This window comes from Desmodus rotundus, chromosome 9 (genome assembly GCF_022682495.2).
Source record: "Desmodus rotundus isolate HL8 chromosome 9, HLdesRot8A.1, whole genome shotgun sequence".
NCBI lineage: Eukaryota > Metazoa > Chordata > Mammalia > Chiroptera > Phyllostomidae > Desmodus > Desmodus rotundus.
Window position 1 is genome coordinate 63092503 of NC_071395.1, and position 26292 is coordinate 63118794.

The following is a 26292-nucleotide window of genomic DNA, read 5'->3' on the forward strand; positions in this document are numbered from 1 at the left end:
TAATATTGATACTGAAAATCCAATATTTTGGGAAATTGAACTTAATCCTCCCCATGAAGTCATTTCTATGTAAACCAAGTGTCCAGCAAAAACAACAGAGCTTCTGAATAATGAAATAGTAGGAAGTCTTAATTCATCTGGCCAAACATATCGTAAGGAACAAAGGACAGTGGACGGAGGAGGAAAACATACTATTAGCTTCACAAAGACGCTGTGATGACACATGTGAGGGTTTCGGTCGGCTGGGATGCCTGTTCCCCTCAGACGCTTCCTCGTCTAGTATTAGACATTTTCTGTCCTAATTGGTTTAATACTGTTGCTCTTGTTCCTAGTATGTAAATGTTATACTAGATGCAGACAAACAAAACTTAAGACAAGCAGCAATCTCGGATCATGGTAGCTCAAAAATTACGATGATCCAGAATACTTTTGAACAAGGGCAGAGAGGATCTGAGTGCCTTCCAGTCACCTGCCTTTTTGAATAGTAGCAATTTGACCTTGAGTGCCATCTGAGGTTACGGTCTTGCCCTGTCCCCAGCATTTGCCCTGTTCAGCAAGACTGATGTTGACTCTGAGCCTTCCTAGCAGTGTGGGACTATAACAGGGTGCAGCCAGGGCCCCCCCCAAAGAGGGATTTGTAATGGGGTCCAGAATTCAGGGTGTCCAGGAAATATTAAAAATATGGGATGTCCTCACCCCTACAAGTCTGAACTGGGGGATGGGACACATGGAGCAGGGCCATCTAGAGCTGTTCTGCATAGCAACAGTTTTGTAGATAACCTCAGGCATGGTCATTTAACATATCTATAGCTTTGACTGGTTTCATGGATATGTTAAATAGCCATGGCCATGCTTTGAGCCAGGGGGATGGGAGTGACTTCCACACAGGATGTAACTGGGGGGCAGCTCCCCCTGGTTATTGCGCCTGAGTGAGAGCTTGGAGTAAGAGGGGACCGCACAGCTTTGGCGAGAGGAGAACCACGTGGCTTTGGGGCTCCCTTTGCCAAGCAGCTTAGGAAGATGGAAAGCGAGATGTAGCAGCGATGCAGAGCTCTGTCTTAGCAGTTTGGGAGAATGCAGGAGAGACACTGCTGGAAGGAAAGGGGTGAAAGGACTCTTGCTGGTGGGCCATGAGAAGGTGCCACATGGGTTTGGATTAAGAACTGGAGATCGTGGCGGTGACACAGCTGATGGTGCTGAGAACCAAGGGAAGCCGGCCAGCCAAGCATGGTTACTGGGAAGAACTGGGGACTACCTGAGCCACAGGCTTCTATTTCTGTTCCTGAGATATGGTGCCCCGGGCTGAGCAAAGGGGGGAAGGAAGGACTGTGTGTGTTTTTGGGTGTTTTAAGGGACTTTGAGATCTCAGTGAAGACATTAAGTCGTTACTCTAAGTCTGTATAACTTTTTGAATAAATAATTCCTTTCCTTTTCACCAATCTCTGACATTGAGAGCTATAATTCCCTGGCTGTGGGCAAGGCGAACCCAGCACAGGGGAACCTGGGGGAAGGGGGGTCCATTCAGTAATAGTATTTTGTCCGCCCTCCCCACGGGCCCGTTCTGTAACAGTGTTTGGCGACTCTGGTGGGACGATAATTGCCTGGCAGACCAATCCCCTCAGGAGTGGGAGAGTGAGACTGCGGAATTCTCCCAGTCTCAGAATTTCCCTGCACTCCTCCTGAGGGCGTTGGCCGCCCAGTCACGCCCAGAAAGGTGGAAAGGAAATGGGTCTCAGAACAGAGCAGAGAAGGGAAATGGTTTGGTTGAAAACTTGTTTCTGAACACAGCTTTGGAATAATGGGGTTGTGGATAATGGTTTGGTTAGTGTGCTGCTTCCAGGTTGCCCCTGGCTGCTCACTTAGAGTTTTGCTGGGCCCAGGTGGTGCTAAGGGAACCTGTGCTCAGGTTTGGGGAGGAAGCAAACCCCTAGACTCTGAAAGTGAGCCTGCATGAATGTTGGGGATTGGACAGCAAGCCACGTGGGTGCGTCACCATTTCGGGTAAAATGGAGGATGAGCCACGTGAGTGCCCCACGGCGGAGGACGGGTCCTGCATGCGCGTCGCCACCTTGGATGGCCTAGCGTGCTCGGGCGCTGCCAGCTTGGATGGTGGGTCACCTGAGAGTTCCGCCATCTTGGAACTGGGCGAGGTGCTGGGCTAAGGGTTGTCTTCAGATTATGTGCTGTGTGTTGCTGCTGTGGGGGCACTGCACCAGTCAGGTTCTCTGTGCAACTGGTTCTGATAGGGATAGCTCTGGTTCTGAAGGTCATGAACTGGGGTCCAAGGGTGACCATCTGATTTATAGGGTGTTTTCAAGGTCTAAGCTTCAGAAAGCTGCAGGATGTCCCTGAGAATCTAGGGACTTTTAGTGGAAGGTGCCTGCAGTGCTAGGGACTTTTAGCTGCCACATATTGAGTTTAAGTACTGAGTTTAAGTACAGTCCTTCCCAGTGTGGGAAAGGAAGAGGGATTAAAATTGAATTATGGTTAAATCTGGATTGGTAAAACTATGTAGGAAAGGTGAAAGTTTTAAACCTGGAGGAAAGGAAACCTCAACTACTCATTTTCTGGTTTTATGGGAATGTGGTTTCAGTTGGTTCTGTTTCTGATCAGAAGTCTTATGTACCTGAAGACCTAGTTAAGGTCACCTGTAAGACGTAGGAAAGGTCGCCTGTAACCGGTTGGGAGAATTCCTTTGCCACTTGGGACCCAGGAAGGGTCATTTGGTCCTGATGAGTGTTTCAGCCTGAGGCAAAGGAGCATGTCTCTGCCAAGACACAGGGCCTGAAAGAGCAGGTCTCGGCGGAGGCACCAGTGGACACAATGGTGCAAGAGAATGCCTCTACCTGTGTACTGTTCTTCAGGACCTCTGTGATTTGGATTTTCTCTGTCTCTGCTCTGAAAAAGAAATTGAGGTTTCCAGGGATGGTTAAAACTTCACACTCTGTAGGAAAATGAACAATGGAAAGTGTAAGACGTGTAAATGAAGAAGGTGTATAAAAGCATATAGAAAGTTTGTGAATGCTGCAGAAGGTCTATGGGAAGCTATAAAGATAAATGGAAATGTGAAAGTTTTGAACTTGAAGGAAAGGAAACTTCAGCTAAATCAAGGTTTTCTGGAGAGAATATGAGGCATGGAAATGAAGAGGGTTTGCAAAGATTGTAGAAGTTTGTGAAAGTTTTGGAAAGAAATTATGTGGTGTTAGTAATGGAAGGTATAAGGCATGGAGATGCAATCTTGGTGGATATCAGAAGGAAAAGGATTTTCTTTCATGCTTTGTATTTTCGCCCTACCTAACCCCTCCAGAACTTGGCATTCTGAAGGAGTGAGTGATGACGTAAGGTTTCTTTGCATAAATCCATTAAGACCAGTCATTGATGGTGGTTTTGTTAACCAAGATTTTGACTGGAATGTCATGCCTGAAGGAGGCATGTCTAGGTTCTGGTTGTCACCAGAAGGCCCTGAGGAACTGGGATTGACTTGCAAAGCAAGAAAAAGCCTGGTACCTTGCTTGGTTGTGCAGTTCATGGCAGTCTTTCCAGAGAAGGAACGAAGGTTGCTTTCCTGAAAGATGGCTAAAAACAAACCTGTAGGCACAGTGGAAGCCTCATGGATTTGAGTGAAACAACTGGTACAGGTGAAGCCAGATGGCAGATGTGTGGCTCTGCTTCTGTGCCCCGAGGGGCAGATTGAAAAGTCAATCTAAAGGTTCCCTGTGTGAGTTCCAGCAAAGTGGACCTAAAGATCCCAGGTGAAAGAAAATCACAATGCTCAGTATTGGACATTGGAAGGGCACAGCTAACTGTCTTGAAAGTTTGTTTTCATTTGAAAGTGGATACTGGGTTTGTAATATCACCAAAGATGTCCAATTTGCAGGCACGAAGGACCTGTCAAATTGCCACTGTTAGATGTCATTGCAGCAAGGGCCTTGCAATGGGATGTCTTCCAACACACAGTCTCCCAGGCACAGAGACTGGCTTGGGGACTGTTGTGTGAGGTAACATATGTGTTCTTCCTTCTGTTTTCATAGGGCGTGTTCCTATGACCTCCTTACCCCAGTGATTGGTTGCAATGTAGACCTAACCTAAGGAGCCTATCCTCATCATCGCCCCCTGACACTCAACGGTTTGGCTGAACTGAGTGATTGGGTTGGCGAAAGGTTGGGTCGGTCTGTGGGCTTCACTTTAGAACTGATCTGAACTTTTCTGTCCTAATGTCTTGGACAGAAAGGGCCCAGAATATCTGAAAGGGGGGAAATCCTAAAATATTCCCCTCCGCCCAAGCTAAGTACAGTGGGCCACAAGGGCTTTGGATAGGTGTAGCATGCCTTGTCTACCTTCCTCCAGATGAGCCATTCTTTACCTAAGTCCCCGCCTTCGTCATCTAGTGGTTATGATTTAATTGTGCCTTCCAACTCTCTTGACAAATCTGTCACCTCCAGAATATGACAAGGATGCCAACTGTCCAGTAATGCCAGCCTTTGGACATTGAGCCTACAACTTCCCGGTGACAGCTCAATGACCTGGATTCTGTAAGACCCTTCCACTTATGGGAAGGATGCCCTCTATGCTGCCCCCCCCCCTTTCAGGGAACCCCTGACCCAAGGGTGTATAAGACAACATCCATGTCCAGCCAGAAGTAGCTATAAGAAGATGAGACCTTTGCCCATTGTCCTTTATATGATTATGAAGGGGTTATATATCTGAAAGGGGGGATTTGTAGTATGGTGCAGCCAGGGGGGACCCAAATAGGGATTTGTAATGGGGTTCAGAACTCAGCGTGTCCTGGAAATATTTTTTTTTAAAAAAATATATAGGTTGTCCTCACCCCCAGAAGTCTGAACTGGGGGATGGGACACATGGAGCAGGGCCATTGAGAGTTGTTCTGCATAGCAACAGTTTTGCAACTAACCTCAGGCATGGTCACTTAACATATCTATAACTTTTAACTGGTTTCATAGATATGTTAAATAGCTGTGGCCATGCTTTGAGCCAGGGAGATGGGAGTGACTGTGACCCCTGACATAACTGGGAGGCAACTGCCCCCAGTTACAGCACCTGCGTGAGAGCTTGGAGATGATTGGCTCCACATCATAGGGCCATGCCTGCCCGGACTTACTATGGCAGCCCAGAAAAGCTGGAAAAATATGGGAATGCTGGCAGGTGTAGCCAATTGTGGGAGGAGTTGGAAATAGGGCTGCAGAGGAAGATTGGCACTGGGATTTAAACCAAGGCATGGCAGCCATGCTAGGTGGGGACCATGTGGCTTTGGGGTGCTCCCTTTTGCCATATGGCTTAGGAAGCAGGAGAGACCTTGCTGGGAAGAAAAGGGCTGAAAGAACTCTTGCTGGTGGGCCATTAGAAAGTGTCACATGGTTTTGGGTTAACTGGAGATTTCGGTGGTCACACAGCTGATGGTGCTGGGAGCTGAGGGAGGCCGGCTAGCCAAGCATGGATTACTGGGAAGAACCAGGGGCTACCTGAGCCATGGACTTCTATTTCTGTTCCTGAGATGCGATACCCCTGGACTGGGCAGAGGGGGGAAGGAAGGACTGTGTGCATTTGTGAGTATTCTAGGAGACTTTGGGATTTTAATGAAGACACCATTAAGTCATTACTCTCAAGTCTGTATAACTTTTGAATAAATAATTCCTTTCCTTTTCACCAATCTCTGACATTGAGAGCTATAATTCCCTGGCGGTGGGCAAGGTGAACCCAGCACAGGGGGACCCGGGAGAAGGGAGGGTCCATTAGGTAATAGTATTTCGTCCCTGCCCCGCCCCGCCCTCCCTCCGGTCTGTTCTGTAACAGGACCTGGTATCCAACCAGACGGTTGGTCAGCAGTGCATTGTTTGGATTGATTTATGACCAAGAGGGGGACATGTGGAAGAAAAGGGGCCATATATTAACATGACAAGCTCAGGGGAGGCCTGCAAGACAGTCTTACAAACTCAGACCTAAAGTAACCAAAGAGGATGGTCTAAAATGAAATCTTATTAACTAAAAGCAGTTCATGTTGGGTGCTCATGTCCTGGGCCAGTATTTTTCCCTAACAAAGGTCAATGTTTACCTTAACTGAGCCTGCCTGTTTGTCTTTTTGCAACAGTGGTAACGGACTCCTGGAATGTCAAGGTAACTTCCGTTTCCCCCCCAAAACCCTTTGGGCACAAGGTGACACCACAAACCTCCTCATTGTTACTGTTATCATGTTAATTGTTGACTGTTACTATCCTGTACCCATCTCTATAAAAGAAGTGTGTCTATCATTTTACCTTTGATCCAATCCCAGAGGTCCATCCCCCACTGCTTTCTCCTGCCTCCCCTAATCTATCCCCGATGGACTTCATGTAACCCCCTTGTGGCTCCTCCTCTGATTCTAATGCACAAACTAAGGCGTTAAGCTGCCATTCTCTGGAGCAGTCCTCACACTGTTGAGGTGTTGCTTCCTGGCAATTGTCAGTTTGGCTCAAATAAACTCACCAAAAATTCTCTACGTGTTTGAATGTTTCTTACATCAATAGTTCCAGCAAAGAAAGAATGCAGAGCCAGACTCAGACTACAAGAGAAAGTTTATTTAGAAAGTTACAGAGGCAAAAAAAGGTCCTTTGGAAGAAATGGGCTCAGGAAACATGTTAAAGAGGCAAAAGAAGGGCCTTTGGAGCTTAGGAGGGAGAGAGATAAGGTAATGCTCCGGGGGTGGGGAGAGGGAAAGGGAGAGAGCTCTGGGTCCTTTGTCTTGGGGGTTTTGAAACCTGGGACTTCGGGGGAGGATAGCAATAGAACATTCATCTGCTTCATGCTGCTGTGCCCCATGAGATTTATTCCCCTGACTCCGTCCATCCTTCGGTGTGGCTGGCACCAATGGCACTAACCGGATTTCTGCGATCCATCTCCCTGAGTAGGTGATTTGAACTATTTACCCTCTGGTTGGGGAGGAGAAGTGTAAACCGTTTGCCCTTAAGTGTCCTTGGTTAGGGAAGATAGGATTTTGAGATTTGTTAGATGGCCGTTTAACTGTCCCTCTCAGTTTCCCTGGTCCACTTGTCCTGGCTGACTGGTCTGTCCCAGGAAGACACAAATATGTGTGAGTGGCTCCTTGCAGGGAACGGACGCTCCCTTGCTCGTGACAGCTTAAAGGTCACTGGGTGGTAGGAATTTTAACCTTATGGGACCACCATCATATGTATTAGGTTCACCATTGACCTTGTCAACTGAAAAATAATATCAATTAGATGTTTCATCACCAAAAAAGATTTATTTGGGGAAAAAGAGAAAGGTCGTGATAGTCCCGGGATTAGGCCAGAAGCTTGAACGAAGTAATCAGAGGTGAAGCCCCAAACCACCCCAATGGTGGAGGCATCTGACACTCACCCTTCCGCCCCCTGTCCAGGAGCTGTGGTGGTTGGCAGGGGCCCCCTCTAGAGGAGCCTGGGGTCACTGTGGGGGAGGCCCAGGGCCTCTGTTCCCCTCCTTTAGGCTCCAGGTCTGTTCTCTAAGTTTGCTTCACAGCCACACTCCTGGCCTTAGCCTGAGTCCCTTCCTGAGCCAGGCCTGGGGATTTGCTTCAGGAGTTGTTTGCCCACCCTGCCTGCCCTCTTCGAGAGGCTGGTGCTGAGGGAGCCCTTGCCACCTGCCTCTTCTGCCATGAGCCCGACAGCCCTGAACAGGCTCGATCCCTAGGCTCGTCTGCCCAAGCTCTCTCCCCAGGCCTTCCTCCGAGTTGCTGCTGATTTTGTTGTATTTCTGACCTCCACAAAAGCAAGAGCACTGTCTTGTCTACCCCACACCACATACCCCTCAGTTTGAAGAGGCCTTGAAATTGTAATGCGGAGGCTGGATTAAATTTCCCTCCCCACCTCTCTACACAAACACACACTTTAGTACTACCTGTGAAAACTTGAAATATGTATACCCTTTGGCAACAATTACACTTACAGGAATTCCTCTTAAAGGGTATCTTCCCCTAAGTGTACAAAGAAATGTGTGCAAGTGAGAAGATCATTACTGTGGACACTCTGTGGGTTGAATTAAGAAGTGACGCATTCATGCAACGGAGAAGGAAAGAGGTGGCAGCCAGAGCATGCAGACATTACAAGCCATGTGCACACACTGCGTGGTGTGCCTCGATGGAGAAGTACACGTACAGTACTATTAGGAGGGAAAGGAAGTTAAGGGGAGGGACAGCTACCCCCATAGAGCTTTACCGTGAGCATAGTTTTTCCTGCAGGATTCTTGTGATGACATGGCATTCGGCACTCCTCCCAGAACCCCTAGCTCCTCCCACAGGCCCATGTTTATTTAATCTCTCTGTCATAATCTTTATCATCCAAATGTCATCACTAACCCCGAGAAAATGCCCATTCGCCTCCCGAGTGAGTATGTTCTGTGCAGTACGGTGTGTAAGATCAAAACCTGGGGAGCTGCCCAGAGGCCTGACTGAAGAGGATGCGGAGCATGTTTTCATGTGAAGCCATGAAAAAGCTGACATGTGGCCTGTGGGGACTCAGGGCACTGCAGTGGAAATGAGTAGGGGAAAGCAGATTCCGTAACACAACTGACTGCAATGATGTATGCACATAAAGGCTTAAGAGACAAGCACCTGAAAAACTGGAGAGTGATGCTGACTTTACAGAAAGAAAGGACGCTGTGACCCTTGAAGCTGTATAAACTCACAAAGAGACAACAGGCTCCACGGAATGGAAGTACAGGGTTATCTGTTAGGGCGGTGACGCACCTCCTGGTGCGGGCCGTAGGGTCCCTCAGCTCTCGCTTTGGCTTTGCAGATTTGAGCTCTTCATGCCAACTGTTTCTATTTACATGCCTGCCCCTCAGCTTTTTGGTGTCCTTTGTCTTCTGCCTCATTTCGGCTATTTCGGTAATGCATTCTAAAGACATCCCTTGTGCTGCGTAGCAGGAGGCCTTGTTGGAGGTTAGAGTCACACTTGGTTTCTGTGTAGTGAGAGAGGTACCTAGGTCGTGGTTGGTTGGAAGTTAATGCAGAAAAGGTGCCCCCCCCCCCATGTGGTTTGGAGCAGGCCTCTCATGTCTTAAGATCTGGGCCCATTAGCAGACTTGAAAACTCCACAGATGTGGATTCTGGGAAGGAAGAGGGCAGTCACCTGAAACATCAGGGGCAGGAACCTGGTTAGGTCCCAGCAATGCAAATTTGGACCCGCTGTGCTGTTGGTTGTGTGGGGGCTGACGGATGCGAGGAGCAGCAGCTGCCACTGGGAGCCCAAGAAAGACAGTCTTGTCTGAGCTCAGAACTGAGAGGTCTGCTTCCCATGAAGAGCTCAGAGGCAGCACCGCAGCAGCAGCAGTCAGTCTTTGGCACCTGTTCTCTTTTTTCGGGAGCAGGAGATTCCGAGGGATGCACCCCTTGGACCACAGGAGCCTCCCAGGAAAGAGGCTTTCCTATGATATGCTGGAATGATGGTCTGGTGAGGGGTAGGGGTGAGGGGTGAGGGGAGATGGGAGGTGGTTTTAAGTTAACTGCTTTAACCCTGGCTGGTGTGGTTCAGCAGATTGAGCGCTGGCCTGCAGGCCAAAAGGTTGCCAGTTCAATTCCCAGTCAGGGCACCTGCCTGGGGTGTGGGCCAGGTCCCCAATTAGGGGCATGTGAGAGGCAACTGATCGATGTTTCTCTCCCTCTCTTTCTCCCTTTCCCTGTCTCCAAACATATATAAATAAAATATTAAAACAAAATAAATTAACTGAAGAAAATGAAATAAGAATTCACAGTGGTTCCTGGAATTGTGAGGAAGAATGGCTCATAGTCCTAGAAGCTGAATTTGCCCTCATACCTGAGCCTTCACAGAGTTCAAGAATTAATGGTGCTCTGAGACTGGTAACACTCCACCCCGAGATTCCAGATCCCACTGGCCTTCCGGTTGGATGGTATTACTTCTGCCTCAGCTGCCCCTGTCTGTGGACTTTCTCGTTGCCTATTGGAGGCTGTAATCTCCCCAGTTCTTACTGTGAATCTGGGATAGCAAGGGGTTTATCTCAGAAGATAGCTTCTGCAAATTTCAGAAATATACATGTGATCTATGGCAGGAGAATCAAAAGTGAAAACTTAAAAAGCTAGGAAGCTTTTAAAACTGAGATTCTGATAGCAGTTACAAATGAGCTTTCTAATGTTTCTAGAAGCCCACCAAAAATCCCACTTTGGCCAGTGCAAGCTAGCAGATGTCACTAAAAGCTTGATTTCTGACTGGGCGGAGCTGCCGCAGGAACCGCGCCCCTCTCCTTCACTCGTGCTGGGCTGGCATCCATATGTAACTTTGTTTTTGGTCTCTCCCCAGTTCTTGGCCCAGCTGATGGTGTTCCTGATCAGTTTCATAAGCTCCGTGTTCTGTGGCCACCTGGGGAAGCTGGAACTGGACGCCGTCACACTCGCAATCGCAGTGCGTAGGGGCTGTTCTCACACATTTGCATTGGGTGTGTCATCCGTATTAGTTTCCTCTTGCTACTGTTAGGAATCACCACACTCCGTAGCTTAAAACAACGCAATTGGATCACCTTGCAGTGCTGGGGTCAGGAGTCTGCAGTGGGTTGCACTGAGCTAACTAAAATCAAGGTGTTGGCAGGGCCTCGACCTTAATTCTCCTGTGCCCTGTGACTTCACATGTTCCCAGGCTCTGGGGGTTAGGACACGGACATCTGGGAGGGACTGTTATGCTGTCCACTGCATCAGCTTGGTTCCACACCTGGGAGAAGAGAATTGGAAAAGAGGGTTTAGCACTGATGTCAGAAGAAACTGCGATCTCTGCCCCCACCCAATGACTTGTGTGTCTCACTGAGAGTCCTACTCTAGAAATGGAACTGGAAGATGATCCTGATATCTAAATCCCAAATCAGAAAGAACCCCAAATCCTCCCTGGATCTTATATGCAAATCCCCCCAAACCAGGGAGAGATGTCATTGACTTCTGCCGGGGCTTACCTGGCTATGCTTGGCCAGCTGGCCCTGGCCAACCTGTTGGTTTGGCCCGCTAGGTATTCTTAGAAAAGTGGACTCAGTGGCTTTCAGCAACTGTGCTCCTGCTCTCCTCTGCCTCTGAGTCCCCTTTGCTCCTGCCCTGACCAGGCTCACACTCACCTGACTGCTCCATCCAGGCATTGGAGTTGTTATCTGTGAACCGTGCAAGGCAACTCAGAACTAGTCCCCAGGTATGAACAGATTATTTTGCTTTTAGGGGGCAACATGGACAACCCTAGGCTTAATTATCCTTTTTGTTTTTAATGTTTGGAAGTTTGGGGGAAGATAGAAAGGCACTCAGCTAGCCTCCGCTGTCTTCTCCTTGGTCAAGGAAGTACAAGAGAGCTGGTGCGGTGCGGGCTGTCGCCCTGGGCATCTCCCTGCAGCTCGGGTGGAGGTAGCAGGTCCAGTCAAGGACAGAATCAGATGTCCTGCCATGCCACTCCCTGATTTGGGGGTTGCTGCCTTGGGCCTGCCAAGTTTCCAGTGACCCCAGGGTTTTGTTGCTGACCTAGTCAAGACAGGTACATCTCGAAGGCCTCCGGCACGGCCTTGGCCTCAGAGACTTGCTTCTGTGCTCCCAGAGTCCTCCAGGATATTGTAACAAGCCTTGTCTGGTCATCAGCAAGGGCACCTACCCCAAACTGCCATTGCGTCATGCTGCCTTCCCCTGATATGAGGGAGCAAAATGCTTAGGGTTTGAAGAAGAAAAAGGCTGAGTAATAAACTCTGGCCTTGCTCTTTCTTCCCTCTCAAAACTTGTGCTTGTCCTTCAGTTTAGCAGGCTGGTGGGTTTGGGCAGGGCTCCAGGCGGAGGACAGAGGCAATTACAGTGACAAGCTGCAGAGGCACCTGTGGCTCTGACCCGTGCACAGAGAGTTTGCCCTCCTGCCTTCCTTGAACTCTGAGTGGCCTCTCCTTTGTACTTTTTTCCAGGTTATCAATGTCACTGGCATCTCTGTGGGATTTGGCTTATCTTCTGCTTGTGACACCCTCATGTCTCAGGTAAATGGAAGCCCCAGGTGATCCTCACGGTATGACCTAGAGATCTCTCTTGAGTGTGTCTGGGAGAACCCCACCGGCAGCAGCAGTCCTGTGCACAGAGGGACAAAATCCTTGATGGCAAACCCTGGGGCATTTTGCCAGCCATCAATTCCAGCTCTCCTTGCCTGCTTCTCTGAAGTGTGGCTGGGTGCCTGTCTCAGGCCTGTGGAAGTAGTGTTTATCTGCATGTCTCCCTTATACTGCATTTTGACCACATAGGGGACATTTTGTAAAAGTCCCTTCTGTCACTTTCCACATCGAGTTTGGGACAGTCTGTGGTTCTCAAACTTCAGTGTTCATCCGAGTCCCCTGGGGGCTTGTTGAGACGCATGTAGGTGGGCTCCCCCCAGGGCATGCTGGTAAATGCTGAACCACCAGGTGTTGATGGAGGAGTGTCCCTAAAACTCCCTGGGATGAGCGCCCAAAGAAAGAGTCTGATGACCCCGTCACTGCATCTGGAGCTTATGAAGGGAACACACAAGGGAAGCACGCCTCTGGTGGCTGGCAAGTCCACATGGATGTCCTCTGTGCCACATGGCAGGCACGAAGAGGTCATACAGGGCAAGGCAGGGTGGCACTGGGGCACTGTGGTGAGACCCGTCCTAGACAAGGGGAAGTGTCGCATGCTGCCCCAGGCAGGGCGAAGCCTGTTCTAGGAACCTGCACGAACCAGCACCCTGTGGAGCATAGGGGAAGGGTCCATCAGACAGTCTGTGAGGAGACTTAGGGGACACACATCATGGAAGAGTCTCTCCTCCACATTCCCCCTCAGGACCAGCTCCTACAATGTTCCGTGCTTCCCTCTTCCCTGAGGTGCCCTGAGTGATTGGCAAGGGGCTTCGTTAGTAGATATGTAGCTTGCTTAGTCACCAATTGGACACATTAGGGACACAGTCCACAGCAACAATATAAACACTACAAGAAAAAGAAGGAATTAAAAGAAGCAATCCAACTATTAGTAACGATGTTTTCCATCACGCCCCTCAGGATCTGGATGGAGTGCTAGGTCCCCTAGACTTGGGCTTGGGTCACTTCGGGGGTTCACTTGAGTTTCCTTGTCTTAACAAAGAAGAAATATTAGCAGATTCATCTGATATAAAAAACACAACATTCAGCTGGGGTGCCCCCCAAAAAAACCTATTGGTTGCCACAGGAGCAGTAGAAGTCTAAGGTCAGAAAGACCAACATTCAGTAGGGACTTGAACTGGGAGGTCTTCTAGTGTGTCTCCGTGGGTATCAGGATGACAGGGGCCCATGGGAGACTGAGAAGTCCCTCCCCATCCAGGGATGTGAAGTAACTGACCCACCCCAGCAGAATGTCCTTCGCAGATTCCAGTAATGGCCCCTGTTCCAGGGACAGTAGGTCTTGGTGCCCTCGTTACCATGGCCCGCTGGACCCTGGCAAGCACCTGTGCCACTGCTGTGCCCTTTGTTTTCACACCTTTGCCATGTGGGCTCTTCAGTCTGAGTCCCCAATCTGGCCTATGGGACAATATAGGCCCCATGGGTTGGTCATTTGAATGTGTTAATGCCTGGAAAAGCACCTTGGTCTGCCTGGCCAAGGTCTGTCTTCCAGCTAATAATTTTATCTATGGCCGAAGGACACCATTTTTCTGTTCTATCCACCCAGCTGATTGTGGGTTACACGGAAGGTGGAACCTCCATTCAGAATCAAGTTCTTCTGCCCATTCTTGTACATTGCATCCTTTGAAATGTGACCCCCTGGTCACTGTTTGATGGGGGTGCCCATACATAGTACTTAGATTTTTCTAGACCCTTTATGGTAGCAGCCTGATTAAACTGCCGACATGGGGAGGCCTGAGTTAAACTGCATTCGGTGTGGACACGCACCGGAGCCTATTTAGAGCCTTTACTCAAGGGGAGAGGCCGATGTCGTCAGTTTGCCCGTCCCTTACCCGTTGGGGGCTGCAGTGAATGGACAGACTTGTGCCAGCACCTTTGCTGACTCCAGAGCCTCTGTCCTTAGCTTAAGCTCCAGCCTCTCCTCCTTAGCTATGTGCCATCCTACTTGGGCACTAGGGAGTCCACTTCCTCAATGTACCCAATTTTCAGTGTCTGTTGACAGGCCAGTTGCTATGGCACATCTTTTTGCCAACGCATCTACTTCTCGATTACCTGCAAGTGTAGATGCCCATGGGCAGGGACACGGGAAACAGTAAGATCTGCCTCTGTCTTTTGCAAGTGAGCCCAAGTGTCTTCCCACATCTCTTGTCCCTGTAAAGGTTTGCTCATGATTGTCCGCTCCTCTGCCTGTCATTGTCAGAGCCACAGAGTCAATCCCTCCAGAGCAGACCCACAGTCAGGACCAGGGTCAGTGGCCAGGTTCTTGTGTGATTACCAAGCAAACTACTCTTAACTCAGCCCATTGGCTGCTGGGATTTTTCCTGTTTGCGTTCAGATAGTGTCCGTGTGCCACTGCATGGGGACAGCAGCCAAGTAGACAGATTGACTGGGTAGAGCCATGAGGCTCCAGCCAGCATTTCCCCTCCTTTTTTGCAGGTCCAGGGGCTGACACAGGGATGGGAGTACGAGCATTTGGAGGTTCTATATATTCCACAGGACCTGGTAGCTGCTGAGCCCACTAGAGACAGGGCTGTCTGACAGAGCACTCCTCTGTTGTAAGTGGGCATGCATTTCCTCAGCATAGGAGACTGAGCCGTGGCAGAGGTGGGTCCATGGAACTTGTTGTTGATCCACCCCTTGACGGGAAGGGAAGTTCTTAGGGTAGTTGGCTTTCTACCGGGGTGTATCTGTTCTCTGCCCCCTCCCACAGTTGGGACCAAAATCTAAACAGCACTCTTTCTTTTTGCCATAATGCCCAGCTCATGCCTCCCAGGGTTACTGAAACATCCAATTCAAACAGCAGCCCCACCTGTGAGATCCCCAGAGCTGATCTGTTCGACCAGCATTTTTGCTTTCTCAAAGCCAGCCTGTTCTGTCCCTAGTCCCATATATGTCCCTTCTTAACCAGGCATTGTAATGGGCAAAGGCATTGAGCTAAACGGGGTACAAACTTCACCAACACTGCAGAATTCCCATAAAAGACTGTACCTGTTGCACATTTTATGGTCCTGGATAGGCTTGTAGTTTGTCCATGACAGCCTTGGGGACAAAGCAGGTCTTACCCAACCACATGGTTTGGTTCCCCAGAACTTTGTTGCGGTGCCCAAACCTTGAATGCTCTGTGGATTCACTGCATTGTCAGTGGCCTGGGAAAGCCTGCGAGGTTTTCTGCAGCAGAGGCAAGTCTCATGGGCTCACACTTATGTCATCCCACAGAGGCTGTGAAAGAAACGACGACAGGTCCCAAGCTACCACCCCATGGCATGTGGTGGGGTGGTGTGAGTAGCCTTCAGGGAGCACTCGGAAGGCACGCCAGTGGGAAACACAGTTCTAACAGTGGTTTTGGTAACTCTGAGGATATCAGCCTTGTGGCAGGTGATGGCTTCCCCCCATCCAGAATATAGACATGCAACAAGGACACATGGACCACCTATCCTGACTGGCAATTGAATGAAGCCCAGTTTAAATGCATTAGGAGGCACGAAGGAATGCAAAACATGAAACATGGGCTTGCCACGGAGCCCAGAGGACAAGGCGGCCGTCCGGGTTTCCCCCAGCCCCAACTCTTCGTTTCATCTACAGCTGTCGTTCCCCCGCCTCAGCGCCTCTGGTTCAGGAGCAGACTGTAGCCATGTTACCAGGACTTCAGGGTGGCAGAGTCTGGCCCTGAGGGGCTGTTTTTGCAGAAACAGAATGGCCTCCATCCACATGTGCCACTATCTGATACTCAGGTCCAGTCCTTTTAGTGTGACAATCAATTTTGATGACAGACTTCTTATGGCAGGATAGCTCAGATTTCCAGGAATTTCACAAAATTTCTGGGACAATTATATACAAATTCAACATAAAGAAGGGTCAGTGTTATTTTTATTTGACAGTGTTTCCCATGTAATTTCACCATAACAGGTAAGCCTAGTTTAATATTTTTCTTTTATAAGGAGAGAAAACAAACCTTTTTAGGCATTCCAGGGGCCTCTAGAGTACCTCCAAGCTGTTTCAGGAAAAAGACTCTAATTTTGCCTCAGATTACTTTTGATATTTAAATTCACGCACTTGATTAATTCAGCTTGACCACACAAAATTTCTTTTCTGAAGATTGCTTTTTATAAGCATTCCATTACATAACTCTCTTTTTTAATATTCAGATATTAATTAAGTCTGAATATTATATTTTGTCCTGTTTTTCCTCTCTCCATTCTGAATCAACCAGCCTCACTTTAGGACAAAATTACTTTCCTTTCTCTCAAAAATATTTTTTTATACCTTTTCCTTCCTTTAACTGAAAGCATATATTTTCCTTTCATCTTAATTAGAATTCTTAACCCTGAGATAACTCTAAGACATGTCTGTTCTACATAAGCCAGCAAACTTAAACTAGCTTTTATTTGCTAAAGATTAATCTTATATCATGTGAACTTGAAAAGCATTTGGGTTAGTTTCTGCATTTCTCAGGATTTTAGACTAGCCAATCTTTATATGTGTTTACTTGTTTTTTAAGCCAATTAAACACAGCTCAGTTACAAATTAGCAGTACAATCCAGAGGCAGAAAATAAGCACATATCTGCAACAATGTATAGACACATGTGCACATACAAACAGACACAGAGACAGAGACCTCGTGGGCTCCATAAAGGAAGTGGGATCTGCCCTGGTTGCGTGGCTTGGTTGGTTGGAACATTGTCCCGTATATGGGAGGGTTGCGGGTCTGATACTCAGTCAGGGCATATACACAAGTTGCAGGTTCAGTCCCTGGTTGGGGTGCGTATGGGAGGCACCAAATGATGTTTCTCTTTCACAACTCTCTCTGAAAATAAATATGTCATTGGGTGGGGGCTAAAAAAGAAGTGGGATATAAAGAGACCTTTTCTTCTCTGCAAACTTTATCATCCAGTCCCAGTGAACAGAGTTGCAGGCAATATTTTATTATCTTTTTCTAGTTTTAATTCATCCTCTAGTTTTCTAACCTGGCTTCTGCCTCCTGCTGGGTATTGGTGGTCAGCCAAATTGCCCATGAGAGGGGTCAACTCTCAGCTGTGGCCATGTGCTTTCCTTCCTTGCCACAGCTAGTATGTAAAGCAAATTTCTTCAAACAAATGCATAAGATCAGCTGGCATGTTCGGAGCAGTACTCCCTGTACTCCCATGGCAGTCCACAAGTATAGCATATTGGCCACTGGGGCCCACACGGAGGTCATGCTGACCTGGGATTTGCCCTGCGGATGCCTCTTTTCCAAGGCCCATTTCTAGGGTCCCCTGGCTGGCTCACCAATTATTACATGTAAAATTTCCTGGGGCTGAGAGACCAAAGAAAGGAATGAGAACTCCATTATTACATCAAGAATTTATTGAGGCAACTTGCAAAGGGGTGTCTTGTGCAGTAGTGAGATGATGAGGATATTCTCCACACTACATGACAGGCGCGAAGGGCTTCTATAGGACAGGGCAGGGGGGTAGGGGTACTGGGGTGCGACCCACCCGCAAAAAGGGAAAATGCCTTGCATGCTTGCCTGAGGCAGGGCCACAGCCTGCTCCAAGAATCAGCATGCCTGGGGAACAGGGAGGGGTTGAGTAGACAGTCTCCTCTGGGGGAACTTGCCGGAAGCCATCTTTTTATGGCCAGGATCTAGCTGGTGGTGTGGGTGGGCAGCAGGCAGGCAGCCATCATGTCAAAGAATAGTCTGTCCTCCACAGGGAGGGAAGGAAACATTGTGACTTGTATTGTTGGCTGATTCTAGTGGTGTAATAACTTCCTCTGTAGCTAATTTCCAGTTACCTCACATATGTCACCAAACAGGCACCTGGGAAGAGATGTGCACACTTTGGCTTTAGTAAGCCAATAGCAGCTGGCTCCAGCATGCCTTAGATATTGCATTTCTAACAAGTCTCCTGGTGATGTAACCCTAAGTGCACATTAGAAGCACATGGAGAGTTTTTCAATATTATCGACATTCACCCCTCCTCCCCAGACCAGTGAAATCCGGGCCAGCTTTAGTGGGATCCTGGCATCAGTGTTTTAAAAACGTTCCCTGGTGATTCTTACAGACAGCGAAGTTTGAGAACCACCAACACAGAAAGGATGCATTAGAGTCTTTAGGATCATTTGTCTCTACACAAGGCATGCTTAAAGGCCTTTGTGGGGGTGGTGGGGTGCCATTTCTGTACTAATGGGTTCATTTTGGCTATGTGCACCCAGACCTACGGGAGCCCTAACAAGAAGCACATGGGCGTCATCCTGCAGAGAGGCACCCTTGTCCTGCTTCTCTGCTGCTTCCCCTGCTGGGCGCTCTTCCTCAACACCCAGCACATCCTGCTGCTCCTCGGGCAGGACCCTGACGTGTCCAGGTAGGATGGGCCCTGCCAGGGCGGGATTAGGGCCATTTCAGCAGAGAGATGCTCCCATGCAAGCTTAGCCTCTGGGAATTACCAAGGCCAGGGACAGGGCCACACCCCACGAGGGGCTCAGCTGTCCTCAGCGGAGTCCTAGCAGGCTGTGGTGCTTTCCCCTCACTCTAGACCCCTCCACACCAGGTGACTTCAGGGTAAATAGTTTTGAGAGAAATAAGATTTGAAAAAGCCTTCATGTGAGATTATTTGTGGTGTTTATTTGTGGTTTTGTGATTATTGAACCATAGTATTAAATCATCTCAGTGCTTTTAAAACCCACCCCCACCTGGTCCTCCTTCCCTCCCAGCACTCTGTCATAATTGGTCTGGAGGGAGGCCTTGACATTGGTGTCTTTCAAAGGTCACCTGGGTGCTTATAATATGCTGCCCAGTTTAAGACCCGCTGGCTTAGTTGATAAAGACCTTTAAAATCCTTGTCTTAGCCCAGTGGCTCTGAGCCCAGGGGACATTTGGCGATTCGGGCAGACATTTATGGTTATCAGTGCTGGGGCATTGGTACTGGTAGAAGCCTGAGATGCTACAAACCATCTCAGGACACACAGGAGAGTTTCCCGCAGCAGAGAATTAATCAGCTTGGTGCTGAATTTGAAAAATGCTGTCTTAGAGACTTGGAAGAACCAGGGGAGGTAATTTGGGTTATGAGATGACAGGTTCTATTGTATATTTTCACATTTGCTCCAGGAGTTAAATCCATTAATTTGGAAGAGCCAAGAATGTGCAAGGCAGTGACGGCTGGTTGATCCTGCCCTCCCTTCCCTTGAAATGAGGACCTTCATCACCTTTTCTCTCTTTATTGTGCAGGCTCACCCATACCTATGTCATGATCTTCATCCCGGCTCTTCCTGTAAGTTGTCAAGGGTTAGCGGTTCCTTCTTGAGGCGCACTGATGAACGGCAGCTGAGGCACCTGGGAGCTCAATGAGTCGAATCAGCTTCACATGAATCCCATGTGTGGCATTGGCTCATTTAGGAAAGGGTGGTTTTAATTATGCTCGTGAAAGACACAAACGTTTGTCCCTCAAGAAACACCAAGGTTGAGGTGACTCCAGGAGGCCACTGTCCTGAACTCCTACAGCTGGAGGGAACTCCGGGATCATCCACAGAGAGGAGCTCAAACTCCTGTCGTGTGTAGGGCTAAGTTCTTCCGCATCTCAGAATACCTGAAGGCCTCACTCTGAACCTTTAGACAGTTTTTTTCCTTCCTGAATATGATCACACAAAACTGTAAGTGTGTGTTAGTGTTTGACACAGACATGTGTGGTCAATGAACAGTCTAAGCTGATATTATTCAGTTGGACATGGTAGCTGGACAGTTAGGTGCCGCTGAATGATATTTTGGACAGACTGCATATACAATGGTGGTCCTGTAAGATTATAATGGAGCTTCATGGGGAGGAACAAACTTTCCTTTAACCTTAAGGGTCTTCTGGCTGGTCTAATAATGAAATAGACATGAAACATATTAACAAGAGAAAATAACCAAATTTAATACATATTGTGGATGAAAAGGGTCCACATACTCAACTTGACAAGCTCAAGGGAGGCCTTCCTGGCGGCCTTACAAACTCAGAGACCTAAAGTAACCACACAGGATGGTATGAAATTAAAACTTTTTAACTAAAATCAAGTCATGGTGGGTGGTCATGTCCTAGGCTAGAATCTTCCCTGACAAAGATCAATCTTTGCCTTAACCGAGCCTGTCTATTGTCTTTTTGTACCTATGATAACAGACTTTCAGTCAGCGTACTCCCGTTCGTGGAGGACCCCTCAGGGCACAACCTCCCATGACAGCAGGAGACCACAGAGCCCTTTATTGTGACCTTGTTCTCCCACACACCATCTCCATGTGCTGGAAATGGTCATTGCTAACTATCCTGCACCCCCCACTGTGAAAGACGTGTGTGTCTACCTGGTTTGCCTTCTGTCCCATCCCAGAGGTTTTCCCACCTTGCTTTTCCTGGTCACTTCCAGTAACTGCCCCTCCTCACCCCCCACCCACCACCAATATGTTCTTTTGTCTTCAGGTGATGGCTTCAGCCATTTTGGTGAGTTACTCAGTTTTCCTGGGTCTCTTACGTGTATACAGGAGTATACCTGTTATTAAACTGTTTGTTTTTCTCCTGTTAACCTGTCTTTCATTACAGGGATGGCTCAGCCAAGAACCCTAAAAGGTAGAGGGAAACGATTTCTCCTCCCCTATGGAGCACTAGGCTATACCATGTCGCCTAGCTGTGTGGTGGGCTACACAGCCCATGTGTGTACAGGTGCGCTCTGTGATGTTCACACAAGGACAGAGTCACCTAAGGACGCATCTCTCAGAACACATCCCCATGGTTAAGCAGTGAATGACTGGACTCCTTTGCTGGGGCCGTCCTAACAAAATACACACACTGGGTGGCTTAAACACAGAAATCTATTTTCTCGTAGTTTGGAAGTGGTAAGTCCAAGGTCAAGGGACCGCAGCGTTGGCTTCCTCTGAGGCCTTTCTCCTCAGCAGGCCCACAGCCCCTCCTTGTACACACCTGTTGTGTCTTTTGTCTGCTCCTGAGCATACCCGGCCAATTGGACCAGGGCCCATCCTAATGGCTTCATTTCAACTTAATCACCTTGTTCAAGGCTTTATTATCTCCACATGCACTCACATGGGGGCTGGTGAGGGCTTCAACATATGAATGGGGGGGACAGCACAATTCAGCCCTTTTAAGTAGCCATCTGCTCTCATAATTGGTATCATGGCCTTTACTTTATTCTGAGACCTTAAAAAGTTTAGTATTTAATTACCACCACAAAAGACGGTAGCCTAGTCTACAAAAGGAGGCAGGCCCTAGAGTTCGCCTGGGGCTGCCTTTACAGCCTGCTGCCTGCAGAAAGGTCCTTGCCGTGCCGCCAAGGACGGGCACTCCCAGAACCCAGGATTGGGACACCCCAGCTGTACAGACCCTGCCCCCCCAACCCCTCCTCAGGTGACATCCCTCTGTGGCGCCTGCGGGAGCAAAGGGCAGTCAAATAGAGGGTGTCAGCTCTGTTGGCACGGCCAGGCCAAAATGTTAACACTCATCTCTGTTGTTCTCTTGTAGGCAACGTTTCTTTATACACTGCAGGTTAAATATTTGTTCACCCAGGTAATGCAGGCCTTCTTTCTTCTTGGGGGTGCTAATGGGAGCTTACAGCTTTTAGGGGTTGGGGGCCCGGAAAGTATTCAGAGGTAAGGGAGACTGGAGCCCGAGTTCTTGTGATGTATTTCCCCACGTTGTGCATGCAAGCCTTTTGTGTGGAGAGGTCCGTGAAGTGAGATATTAAACACCCCCCCCCCACATTTGCCCTGGCTGGGTGGCTCAGTTGGTCATCCCATACACTAAGAGTTAAGGGTTCAATCCCCCGTCAGGGCATGTAGGAAGGCAACGGATTGATGTTTCTCTCTCACTCCACTCCCCTGTCCCCTTCCTCTCTCTCTCAAATCAATAAACATCCTTGGGTAAGGATTTTTAAAAAGACATATTATTACTGGCCTTGGAAAATTCTTATGGGATTCCCACTTGGAAATACCGCCTTTGGCAGGAGGGGCTGGAGCACAGCATGTCTTGGCTTTGTGAGGTCAGACCTGGGAGTGAGAGCCGGGCTGTCCCCTCCGGCCTGTCCGAGGAGGCCCCACGCTCAACTCTGCAGTGGTGGGGGGGGGGGGTGAAAGCCCAAACTGTAACAAGATCTCACATCGGTCAGAGTTCTCACGTAGTGAATGGGCTGCTCTGCTCGGTAGTTGTGGCTTTGTGAGGCCAGCATGCAGGTGGTGGGCTTTCTCCCAGATGAGTCCTGGCACATAAGGGGCCAAGCAGTGGGCTGTGGCCTTACCAGCAGGCTCACAGGACTGCAACACAAGGGAAGGGGGTGGAGTGAGTAGGGGGGATGTTTCCACCTATGTAATATTCATGAAATTAAGATGTTACCCTATCAACACAACAGCAATATTTCAAATCTCTATTACTATCACAATTACAGGCTTGAAATGTCTATAAAGAGGGGGAATCAGCATGGCTGAGCCCTGCGCTGTCTGCTGAGGTCTATAACCTTGTTGGAAGCTGTGTAGAAGTTCCAGCACAGTGTGGAGCCTTCCCTGAGCTCTGTCTCCCCCAACGCAAGGCCTCCTAACTGCTGGCTCTAACCTGATCTAGTGAGGAAAGTGGGTGCGAAAGCCCCACTCCAAAACTGTGAAGGAAAGACCCAGAAGTAGGAGCTGTGAGTTGAGTGGGGTTGGGAGACGTGTGCCCGGTGATGAAGGGTTTCCATGGCCAGGAAGAGGCGTGAGCATCACAATCCTGCAGGCAGCAGGAGCTGGTCAGGGAGGAGGGGCATGCAGAGGCTGACAGAGGTCACATTGTAGGGGGAGGGTTGTCGTAGGTGATGGGACTGGCCTGGGGTCAGCACATGCAGGGTCTGCGTTGTTTGCTTTGCATTTTAGTTTGTGGGAAAAAAGTTAGTTGCTAGGGGAAGAGAGAAGAGTCATGGACGTGGTCCAAACAAAAGATCATGCGTGCCTGTGACAGAGAAAGAATTGTCCTGCAGGAGCAATGGGGCAGGATGGGGTTGGTTCTGTGGAAGGAAGAGACCTCGGGAGGAGGAGGAGATGCATTTCAACAGCTTCCATCTTGGGGAAACCTGGCCCATTTGTAAGAGCAGGACACAGGAGAAGCAGCTGGTTTTTTGGAGAAAGTCAGTGCTGTTGGAGAGGGCACAAGGTGGGAAGAGAACCCGATGAAAACTGGCAGGATGCTTAGACTTTTGAGGGGACAGTGAGAAGACTTGGAAGGAGAAGGTGACTGGGCCAGCCTCATCTCCCCTCACCGGAAAGAAGCTCTCTCCTGGTGTGTGTTGGTTCCCATCTGCATGCCCTCGACGCCACCTTTATGTGTCTGACCTCCTGGTGTTCCTTCCCACTGGCTGGAGCGACCCATGCATGTTGCACACTTGACCTTACCTTCGTCCCCCACAAGTCTGCTCCTCCACTGTCCCTCATTCTTTCTCAATCAGCTGCTATTTCTCTCTACTAACCTGTCCTTCATACATTCCCACTATCTGTGACCCCATCTTTTTCTTCATGCCATCTCCGGCTAGTCACTGGGCCCTGCAGGTCCTTCCACCCCTGTCCCTCCCCTTTGTCCCTGCCTTGGTCCTCTCTCATTCTTTCCCCTCTGGATTACTTCAGCAGGGTCTCACCTCATACCCCTGTGGCCAGTCTTTCCCTGGCTGAGTCACACACCACACTACTTCTTTTACCCTCCTTCTGAAATGCACATCTGACCACCTAACTCCCTTGCTTAAAACTAACCAGGCTCTCCTCATAAGTAAGTGACCCACATAAATAGTTGGCCAAGACCCTTGTCCTTGCCCCTGAGCCCAAGACCACTGAGACCACCAGAGACAAACCTTCAGTCCAGCAGTCAGGTTCTTCAACCCACAGCACTGGGCTGCCAGAGGGGCCTTGGACTCTCATCAAACAAAGGGGGATGGAGTTCAGATGACATCCAGAAGAAGCCACATAGGCTCACAGCAAAGCAGGCTATGAGTAAAGGGATCCATACTGGGTCTGCATGCTGCCCACTCAAGTCCTCCCTCCTTGGAAATAACAATTTAGGTTGCAGGTGGCAAACACCAGGCCCACAGGCCGAATCGGCCCTCCACCTTGTTTTATCCGGCCCAGCACCTTGCTTCTACTCAGCAGCAGCACCGAGCTCCTTGCCCCTAGTTAAGGAGTAGTTACATTTATACAGTCCTAAAATTACATTTGGCCCTTTGAAGGCAATGGCGATGCTGATGTGAAAATGAGTCTGACACCCCTGGTTTAGACGAATATCGATTGCTGTGTCTGGGAGTTCATGTGAAGCTTTGCACCTGGGTTGGAAATTGAGGCTGTGTGTGTGTGTGTGTGTGTGTGTGTGAGAGAGAGAGAGAGAGAGAGAGAGAGACTGCAACCCTCTAGGCAAGAGTGGGGTGTTTTATTTGTACTGATATGATTTCAAACAGCAAGATTTCTTACACTTGGTGGTTTTAGAGAACAAAGTTTCTCACAGAGGAAGAAAGCAGTAGTCATTCAAAGAAGGGAGTGAGCCCTGGCCGGGTGGCTCAGTTGATTGGAACATCGTCCCTTTGCACCCCTTGTGGGTTCGAACCCAGGTCAGGGCACATGCAGGAAGCAACCAGTGAATGCATAGATAGATAGAAGAGCAAATCAAATTGATGTTTCTCTCTCTTTTCCTTCCTCTCTCTCTCTAAAATCAATTAAAATATTTTTAAAAAGAGAGAAGGGCATGAGATGACACTACAGGTGGGAGAAATAGTGTTTCCTATTAACTTCGCAGCTGGCTTTACCTGTGTCTGTTATATCCTGATGCATGGCAAGATAGCTGCTTATTCCCCACGTCCAATACCGTTGTACGCCTTAAGTCTTACTTTGAGATGCCAAATAAGACAGGGTGTTTAGCCCCTGTACTTCTGAGCAGAGCCAGATGTGATGGCATACATTCCACACTCCAGTTTCATTAGCTCTTCTTCAGTCAAGTTTCCAAATTTCTTTTTTTTTCAAAACAGAATTTATTTATTAAAAATGTGTATTTCGTCTTACATGCTTAAGCTTCAGTCACCTTCAGAGCACTCTCCATTCAATGCAATACATCTATCAAGATTTTTTTCCACTGCTCAAAACTGTTTTTGAACTTGCTGATTTTGCCAAATTTCAATTTGGGTTGAGGAACATGTTGTAATTTCACCCACAGGCTTGTTTATACTTTTTAACCCCTGCTGGCATGTGCACACTTGTCTTCTTTCCTCTCTGCTGCCTTCTCATCTCCTTCCCATACCTACCTCTGGCCAGAGCTATACCCCTCACAGCTCAGAGAGAGGAGGAAGTGGAGGGGTGGGGAGGGTGAGAGGGTAAGGCAGCAAGGATGGGGCCCCCCCAGTTAGGACAGCCTAAAGTATATTTGGGTAGAAAACAGCCCTCCCATTCCTGGGATCTCCAGCAGGGGGTGGTCTCTCCTCTTTGTAGGGAATCGTACTGCCCCAGATCCTAACTGGAGTTGCAGCCAACCTTGTCAATGCCCTCATCAACTATCTGTTTCTCCATCAGCTGCATCTTGGTGTGATGTGAGTCCAGCCAATTTTGGGGACCGAGAAGGAATGACCTGCATGTGGCTCTTCCAGGGAGGTGGGAGAGAGGGAGACCTTTATCTGGTCACTGTGTGCACCTGTGGTCCCCTCCTTGGGCCACTCTGGAAAACCTGGCTGGAGACGGAGAATAATGCTGCATTGGAAGGACGATCACGGGACCTACTGCAGCCACTGCAGCGAGGGATGGGAGCTCACCTCGCTAGGCGAGGCTGGGAAGGGGTGGGGAATGGTACCCCCCTCACTGGACTGTTCTTCCCAGGGGCTCAGCACTGGCAAATTTGATATCGCAGTTCTCCCTGGCTCTGCTCCTCTTTCTCTACATCTTCTGGAAGAAACTGCATCAAGCTACCTGGGGAGGTAAAGGCTGCCTTTTGTTTTCCAACTCAACGTGGTTTTGTGTTGGGTGGAGCTCCAGGCTGATGGCTGGTGAACTGTGACTGTGCCTGTGCCCCACCTGCAGGGTGGTCCCTGGAGTGCCTGCAGGACTGGGGCCCCTTCTTCCGCCTGGCCGTCCCCAGCATGCTCATGCTGTGCATCGAGTGGTGGGCCTACGAGATCGGGAGCTTCCTGAGCGGTCAGTGTGGGGCCAGCCGGTGGTGGTGGCGGTGGAGGTGGCGGGG

At 49.0% G+C, this 26292-nt stretch overlaps 1 protein-coding gene across 9 annotated transcripts in view; it reads left to right on the forward strand.

The window, feature by feature from the left end:
- Nucleotides 1-26292, forward strand: part of SLC47A1 (solute carrier family 47 member 1) — an 82148-nt gene that overhangs the window by 12551 nt on the left and 43305 nt on the right. For 6 of the 9 annotated variants that reach the window (XM_071219284.1, XM_071219283.1, XM_071219286.1 and 3 more), the window contains exons 2-9: nt 10305-10406; nt 11917-11985; nt 18302-18450; nt 19314-19356; nt 21589-21633; nt 25551-25648; nt 25932-26029; nt 26133-26246. In XM_071219284.1, the coding sequence (XP_071075385.1) occupies nt 10305-10406; nt 11917-11985; nt 18302-18450; nt 19314-19356; nt 21589-21633; nt 25551-25648; nt 25932-26029; nt 26133-26246 (718 nt within the window). Of the gene's footprint in view, nt 1-10304; nt 10441-11916; nt 11986-14544; nt 14713-18301; nt 18451-19313; nt 19357-21588; nt 21634-25550; nt 25649-25931; nt 26030-26132; nt 26247-26292 lie in introns of those variants that run through there. The other 3 variants (XM_045199233.2, XM_045199232.2, XM_045199231.2) reach the window with 3 other exon arrangements.